Here is a 7,399-nt window from a genome sequence, read left to right on the forward strand (position 1 = left end):
AGTGAACAGGGGGCTCTGGCCTGGAGTCTCCCACTCTTTGGCTGTTTCTGAGGCCGCCCCTGGAGTAACTTCCAGGGGCCCAGGCCCAAGCTATTGTATCACCACCAGCACCCAAGGGGGGTGTGGGTGTGGGGAGAATCCAGTGAGCTGATTTGGTGTGAGGTGGTCACGTGACGAACCAGAAGCGGGCCTGCAGATCCTCAGGTGGGGCCTGGAGTTGGGCTGGTGGTAAATGAACATGGCCTGTGATTGGTCAGGGCGGGGCTTGTGCGAGACTGTGGCTCACCGCGTGATGGAAGAGGGACCAGTGAGTGCGAGGTCGCAAGGAGTTGGACTGGGAATGGGGAAGCAGGAACTGGGAAGAGCCACAGAACAGGTGGAACCTGGAGTGGTTAGCACAGAGAAGCCCAAAATTGGTCAAAAGGCGGGGCCGGGCCTTGGATGGAAGAATGTGGGCAGGGCTGGAGAGTAGGTAGGGTTACTAATGAACTGAGTTAGGGATTGGGCAGAACCGGATAGGAGGGGCCGATCATAACCCAGCCCCCTTATCTGGTCCCACTCCCCGCAGCCTGAATGTGCGCGAAGGGGACATGCTGACACTGTTCGACGGGGACGGTCCCAGCGCCCGAGTCCTGGCCCAGCTGCGGGGACCCCAACCGCGCCGCCGCCTCCTCTCCTCTGGGCCCGACCTCACGCTGCAGTTCCAGGCACCGCCAGGGCCCCCAAACCCGGGCCTGGGGCAGGGTTTCGTGTTGCACTTCAAAGGTACCGAGGTCTAAGGTCCTGAAATGGGCAGGGGTCCGGTAGGCCAGAGATCGCGGGAGGAGCGCGAGGTCCCCGAGGCTGGAAGGGCTCCCCGAGTCATTCGCAGGGTAGCATCCAAACTCTCTGTCTTTCCCCTGCAGAGGTCCCGAGGAACGACACGTGCCCCGAGCTGCCACCCCCGGAGTGGGGCTGGAGGACGGCCTCCCACGGGGACCTGATCCGGGGCACCGTGCTTACTTACCAGTGCGAGCCTGGCTACGAGCTCCTCGGCTCCGACATTCTCACCTGCCAGTGGGACCTGTCCTGGAGCGCAGCGCCGCCCGCCTGCCAAAAGAGTGAGCTCGGGCCCCGCCCACATCTCTCATGGCCCCGCCCCTCCCCATCTGGGTTTCGCGGCTCAGCTTGGGCGCCGCCAGACCCCTCTGCGTCCCGCTTCGGTCCCTTTGTGTCCCCGCCCCTATCCCGGCCACGTTTCATCCCTTCGTTCTGGATTCTGCCCAGATCTTGCTCAGGCCCCGTCCTCCTTTCCCTTTGGGGTCCATTCCTCCGATACTCGGTGTCCCAAAACTGTCCCCTCTGGACCCACTCTCATCTCCGGGCGGCATCCCTCAAGTGCACTGTTCTGGGCTCTGACCCCGCGTGCCCTGGGTCCAGCTTCACCTTTTCGCGGCCCCGCCCCACAGCCTACTGGCCCCGCCTCTGCTGAGGCCGAGTTCCACCCCTCCCGGCCTTCCGGGTCAGCTCTCAGCTCCCGCTCGCTCTTTTCGTTCTAGACCCCGCCCCAGTCTCTCAGTCCCTAACCTTTGACCTTACGGGGAGTCACTGTACTAGGGCCGAGGCTGGTCAGAGAATTCGGTTTATTTCAATGCAGTCTTTGAAGGCCCATGCGGGGTTAGGGTTATGCAGAGGGTCTGGGGTCCCTCCCGACCCTGGCGGAGCTCACAGTCCAGAAGGGGGACAGACGCTTAAACAACTCAGAATATTGCACAGTGGTAACTGCGGGATGATTTGGGGCAAAGTGCTTAACATCTCTGAGCCTTGGCTGCCTCATCGGTGAGATAGGAAAAGGGACTGTGAAGAGCAAATCAAGTTCACACAGCGCACGTGTCAGCAGCAGTAAGTAGTAGCTGCTATAAATATGAAGAAGGGAAGGGAAGGGGGGTCGTTGTTCCAGGGATGGGACAGGAGATTTCGCAGAGGAGGTGACATTGAAAGGAGCTGGGAGCGTTTATCTCTTAGAATAGCAGAAAGGGGTGGTTGCTGTCATTTTCTTCAAATTTGGGGAAGCCGGCCGCGAGGACGTGGGATGGGAGGTCTTCTACCTGGTCCTTGGGGGCAACGGTGGGCCCGATGAGGTTAAGCTCAGGAAGGCAGATTTGGGCTGCGCACAAGGAAAACGTTCTGGAGGACGCAGCTCCCCATCTCTGGAAGGATTCACAGGATGTCCAGTCTGAAACCCAGACAGGACAGGACAGGGACAGAGACAGGAAGGGACGGAGGCAGGACCCAGAGGGGATAGGGGACAGGGGATAGGGCCTGGCCAAGGGCCTGGCAGCACATTGAGCCTGAAGCTGAGCTGAGACTCAAGTCTCCGAATCTCAGCCCAGTGTTATGGGGCTGTGACCTGGCTGAGTGGCCGTGGACCAGTTATTTGACCGCCTTGAGCCCTAGGAGACACGTTGGCCTTTCGGGACCATCAGGGTGTAGGATACCGTGGATGTAAAACATTTAACAGGGTGCCTTGTGCAGGTCTAAGTACAAGAAATGGCTATGATTGTTACTTCTTGCAAGTAAGTAAGCACCTGCAGGGCGGGCTGTAGGAGCACACAAGGGGCTGGGAAGGACAGTGATGAGCTGAGCAGGAGGGCTCTAAAGAGGACAGCTACTGGGCCACCTGGGTGGCTCAGTCGGTTAAGCGTCCGACTTTGGCTCAGGTCATGATCTCACAGTTTGTGAGTTCGAGCCCCACACTGGGTTCTCTGCTGTCAGCACAGAGCCTGCTTTGGACCCTCTGTTCGTCTCTCTCTCTGCCTGCTCCTCCCCGGCTCATGCTCCCCCTCTCTCCCCCCTTTCCCTGCCCCCCTGTCTCTCTCCCTCCCTCTCTCTCTCAAAAATAAAATTAAAGAGAGCAGCTGCTGTCCCGCCCAAGATCCACCATGCAGGGCTGGCAGTGCTGGGATGTAGCTGGTCTGCTCTGGTACAGGGGCCACCATATTTCAAATTTCACCCTAGGGTGAGGGCCTGGGTTGCCTCCACCACTCTTTTCTGGAAGAAGCCTGAAACCTAAAATGCATGGGGGTTTAGGGTTTTCCAACTTCTGATCTCTTCATTCAGAGGAAATAGGGGGAGAGGGGGGCTTGCCTAGAGGGAAGACGGCCCACGGCTCAGCCCTAAGCTTTCTGGGAGATCCTTTAAGGGCCGAGTTCCCCCTGACCTTGCCCTCCTGCCAACAGTCATGACCTGTGCCGACCCTGGTGAGATCACCAATGGGCACCGTACCACCTCGGACGCTGGCTTCCCTGTTGGCTCCCACGTCCAGTACCGCTGTCTGCCCGGGTACGGCCTGGAGGGGGCGGCCGTACTCACCTGCTACAGCCGGGACACAGGCACACCCAAGTGGAGCGACCGGGTCCCCAAGTGTGCCTGTGAGTCTGGGGACACCCTGGGAAGGGTGGCTGGGTGGCCTGCTCAGCAGCGAGCTGGCCTGTGACTGACATGTGCCCTGCAGTGAAGTATGAGCCGTGCCTGAACCCAGGGGTGCCAGAGAATGGCTATCAGACGTTGTATAAACATCACTACCAGGCGGGCGAGTCTCTGCGCTTCTTCTGCTACGAGGGCTTTGAGCTCATCGGCGAGGTCACCATCACCTGTGTGCCCGGCCACCCCTCCCAGTGGACCAGCCAGCCCCCACTCTGCAAAGGTGCCTGGGCAGACAGGGCCGGAGGGGGCGCAGCAGTGTCTGGGGAGTGACAGGGCTGGGAAAGTCAGGAAGCGAATTTGAGACCAGCGGTTAACCCTGCCGAGCTCCCCCTTCACCTACGGAGGGCTCTGATCCTCACGGGTATTACAGAATTGTCCTGAAGGGTGATGGAGCAGAGGGGGCTTTGGCTTGGAAGTCCCGTGCCCTCTGGAGCAGTCTCCACTTCCCTACTTTTGACAAATTCCACAGACCTGACTCATTTAGACTGCCCCAGAAGGCCGAACTTTTAGGGGTCTGGAGAAGGAGGAAGAAGGCCCTGCCCTGACTACTCCTGCCACGCCCCCGCCAAGGGAAGGGTAAAGTTTAGGGTGAGCAGAGGGCAGAGAGACCCAGGCTGTCCAGCCCAGCCCCCCTGGGCTCCCGGCCTCTACCCAGCCTCCTCCCCTCCCTGGCTCAGACCCCGTCCCCTCCCCCTCCTCTCCCTGCAGTGGCCTATGAGGAGCTCCTGGACAACCGAAAACTGGAAGGTCAGTGAGGGCACAGGTGGAGAACCAGGCCTGGCCGAGTCGGGGGGGCAAGGCAGAGGCCGGGGGCCGGAGGCCAGGCCCCGGAGGGGTGAGGCCCAGGGTTCGAGGCCCAGGGCAGGAGGCTGGGAGAGCCCAGGGCTGGGCCCAGCCCCAGCTCACTGGCCTCTCCTCTCCCCAGTGACCCAGACCACAGATCCGTCGCGTCAGCTGGAGGGCGGGAACCTGGCTTTGGCTATCCTGCTGCCCCTGGGTTTGGTCATTGTCCTCGGCAGCGGCGTCTACATATACTACACCAAGTAAGTACCCTACTCGGGAAGCTTCGAGCCAGGGCAGACGTCCTGCCTGCCTGGCACAGACGCCTGGGTGAGGGGGGGTTGGGGGCTCACCTCTCGATAAGCCCCTCTATCTCCTCCCTTTCCCAGGCTACAGGGAAAATCCCTCTTCGGCTTCTCGGGCTCCCATTCCTACAGCCCCATCACTGTGGAGTCAGACTTCAGCAATCCACTGTACGAAGCTGGGGTGAGCCCTTCCCCTGCCCCCCGGAGCGCCATACCTCTCAGCTCCCCCAGGACTCCATAACCTTCTCTCAAAGTCTCTGTAATACCTGTCTGGGGAATTTCAACCTCATCTGCCTACCAAGGCCACGCCAATGAACAAAGCAAGTCAGGTGTGAACAATAGAGGGTGGTGAGGACTGTGGCTAAATGGAGACCTTGCACCCCATCGGGTCCGTAGTGGAGACTCGGGCGCAGTTGCCAGATCTTCCAGTTGGTCGAGACAATCCAGAAACTCTGATTTTGTATGTGATTTTAAGATACTATAAGATAAACCGAACATCCCCTGGCTGTTCCCACCCCCTGGCTCCCAAACCTCGCGATCCATGTTATTTTTAAAAAGCCCACGGTCTCTCCCCTTCCTTGTGGGTGCCTCCTCTCACTTTGTTCCCTCCTCCATCCCCCTCCCACTCCAGCAACTGATCCCACCTCTCTGTCTCCAGGATACACGGGAGTATGAAGTTTCCATCTGAACCCCAAGACTAAGGCCGCAGGACCCAGGACGCCCTTCCCCTCTCCCTCCTGGGCAGGGAGGAGTACAGGACCTTGCCTCTGGCTCCCTTTCTCCCTGATGTGTAAATAGTCTCCTGGTCCCACGAGGGGGATTTGATGGCCCTTGGGGACCCTACAGTAAATAAACCAGCATCCTGCCGCCCAAGCCTCCTCTTCTCAGTTGCCAAACAAGGGGCCTGCCCCTCCCCTCTGGCCCTACTGGCTTTTGGACCCTGGGAGGGGAACTCGGCCCCCCGCAACTCCTGGGACCCCTCCAGCCCAGGGCAACCCCCCCCCCACCGCCCCCTGCCAAAGGACTGCCTGAGAGCTCTGCATTCCCTTGGCCATGAAGCCTCTTCCCAGACGCTCTGGCCCCAGGCCTAACCCCTGGGCTCCGGAGAGTCACAGGAAGAGAGATGTAGGAGGAAAACAGGGACAAGGCCCCTACCCACTTCATGCCGTCTCCCAGCCCACAATCTCCCCGCCTTTGCTTATGGATTTTTGTTTTTGAGCAATAAACAGAAAACCACCATTTGTAACTGGGCTGGTGGGGCGTGGGAAGGTGGGTCACAGAGTGCTGGACACAGTGACGGTGGCCCATCTGGAGAGAGGCCTGGGGAAAGGGGAACAATTTGGAAAAAAGATGGCATTCCAAGACTGGGCACAGGGCAATGTCAAGGGGGGCTGGCTAGGGGCCAAAAAGCCTGGCTTTCGTCTCACCCTCTGTGGAAGCTGAGCCCCCTCTGGGCCTCAGCTGTCTCTCCTCCAGGGCTTGGTGCTTCTAGGCTCGTATAGAAGCACCTAGTCAGGAGATGGCGGACAGTAGGCAGGAGGCAAACAGCTTTCCATTTGTTTCATAACCAGTGTACCTAAAATGCAAGCTCCTTTTGAGAACTTTTGTATCCATCCAAGTATACCATTCTTTTGTCCCCTCATCTGCTCTTACACATCTACTAAGGAAGGGTCAAATTTGTAGCATTTCACAAAGAATGAGCTTGTTTTTTACCCTGTGGGCTTCCTTTTCCGGCATATCCACTTTTGAACATTATAAGGAATTTGTAGCCCATTTGTCTAAAGAATCTCCGAATTAATTGAATTTCACTTAATTCAGATTTTTATATTTAAATATAAACACTCTTAGGACACTCGAAAGGACACTGAAATACTCAAAAGGAGGTTGAATTTAGGAGAACATGATGCAAGCTGATCTTACTAGTAATAACAGCCTGCATTTCTGGGCGTTTATTCTGTGCCAGGCATTACGCTAAGCACTTTCTATGCATTATGTTTTTAACCCCTACGAGGACCCTGTGAGACAGGGACGACTATTCCCATTTTTCTCACAAGAAAACTGAGGCTCAGAGATATGAATGGACTTCCTCATGAGGCTCCAATAAGTGGCCGGACCAGATTTATTTTGTTTAAGTTTCTATTTATTTATTTATTTATTTATTTTATTTTATTTTATTTAGAGATACAGAGACAGCACGAGTGGGAGAGGGGCAGAGAGAGAGAGAGAGAGAGAGAGAATCTCAAGCAGACTCCACGCTGGCAGTGCAGAGCCTGACATAGGGCTCGATCTCATGAAACCGTGAGACCATGACCTGAGCTGAAACCAAGAGTCAGATGCGGAACCAACTGAGCCACCCAGGCGCACCCCAACCCCCCCTCCCAGATTTAAATGCAAACTCTACAAAGCTGGCTATAATGGGTGTGACCTGTTCCCCCAGGCATGAGGCCCCAGAGCTTGGAGGGGAGGCCTCAGCACTGCCATTAGTGGCAGAGAAGCTCCTCAGATGCCAGAAGCAAGGGTGTATCTTCTCAGATGCCAGAGGCCTAGACCTTAAGCTGTTGGAGAGTTTGGCTAGGAGGCTGGGTTTGGATCCATGAACTCATCTCTGCCAACAGGTTGACTGATAACAGTTTGTTAACTGCCTATATTAAAGCCATTCCAATAATACGGAATATTCCTGTCCACCAATATGCCCACACATCTGGCAAAACAAAAAAAGGAGCAGGAGGAGGGGGGAGGAGACAAAGGAAGGAAGGAAGGAAGGAAGGAAGGAAGGAAGGAAGGAAGGGAGGGAGACAGGGCCACCCTCTCATATCCCCACCCCAGAGAAGTCACTCCAGAGCATGACC

At 57.1% G+C, this 7,399-nt stretch overlaps 1 protein-coding gene across 9 annotated transcripts in view; it reads left to right on the forward strand.

Moving 5' to 3' along the window:
- The window catches only part of SEZ6L2 (seizure related 6 homolog like 2), an 18,343-nt gene extending 12,625 nt beyond the window's left edge, over positions 1–5,718 (forward strand). For 5 of the 9 annotated variants that reach the window (XM_049638590.1, XM_049638593.1, XM_049638597.1 and 2 more), the window contains 8 exons: positions 569–765; positions 906–1,100; positions 3,219–3,410; positions 3,494–3,685; positions 4,174–4,212; positions 4,391–4,508; positions 4,635–4,731; positions 5,209–5,718. In XM_049638590.1, coding sequence (XP_049494547.1) covers positions 569–765; positions 906–1,100; positions 3,219–3,410; positions 3,494–3,685; positions 4,174–4,212; positions 4,391–4,508; positions 4,635–4,731; positions 5,209–5,238 — 1,060 coding nt within the window. In that variant the 3' untranslated portion in view covers positions 5,239–5,718. The remainder of the gene's footprint in view (positions 1–568; positions 766–905; positions 1,101–3,218; positions 3,411–3,493; positions 3,686–4,173; positions 4,213–4,390; positions 4,509–4,634; positions 4,732–5,208) is intronic. The other 4 variants (XM_049638591.1, XM_049638598.1, XM_049638596.1 and 1 more) reach the window with 2 other exon arrangements.
- The last annotated feature ends 1,681 nt before the right edge of the window (positions 5,719–7,399 follow it).

The sequence above is a fragment of the Panthera uncia genome, chromosome E3 (genome assembly GCF_023721935.1).
Source record: "Panthera uncia isolate 11264 chromosome E3, Puncia_PCG_1.0, whole genome shotgun sequence".
Taxonomy (NCBI): domain Eukaryota; kingdom Metazoa; phylum Chordata; class Mammalia; order Carnivora; family Felidae; genus Panthera; species Panthera uncia.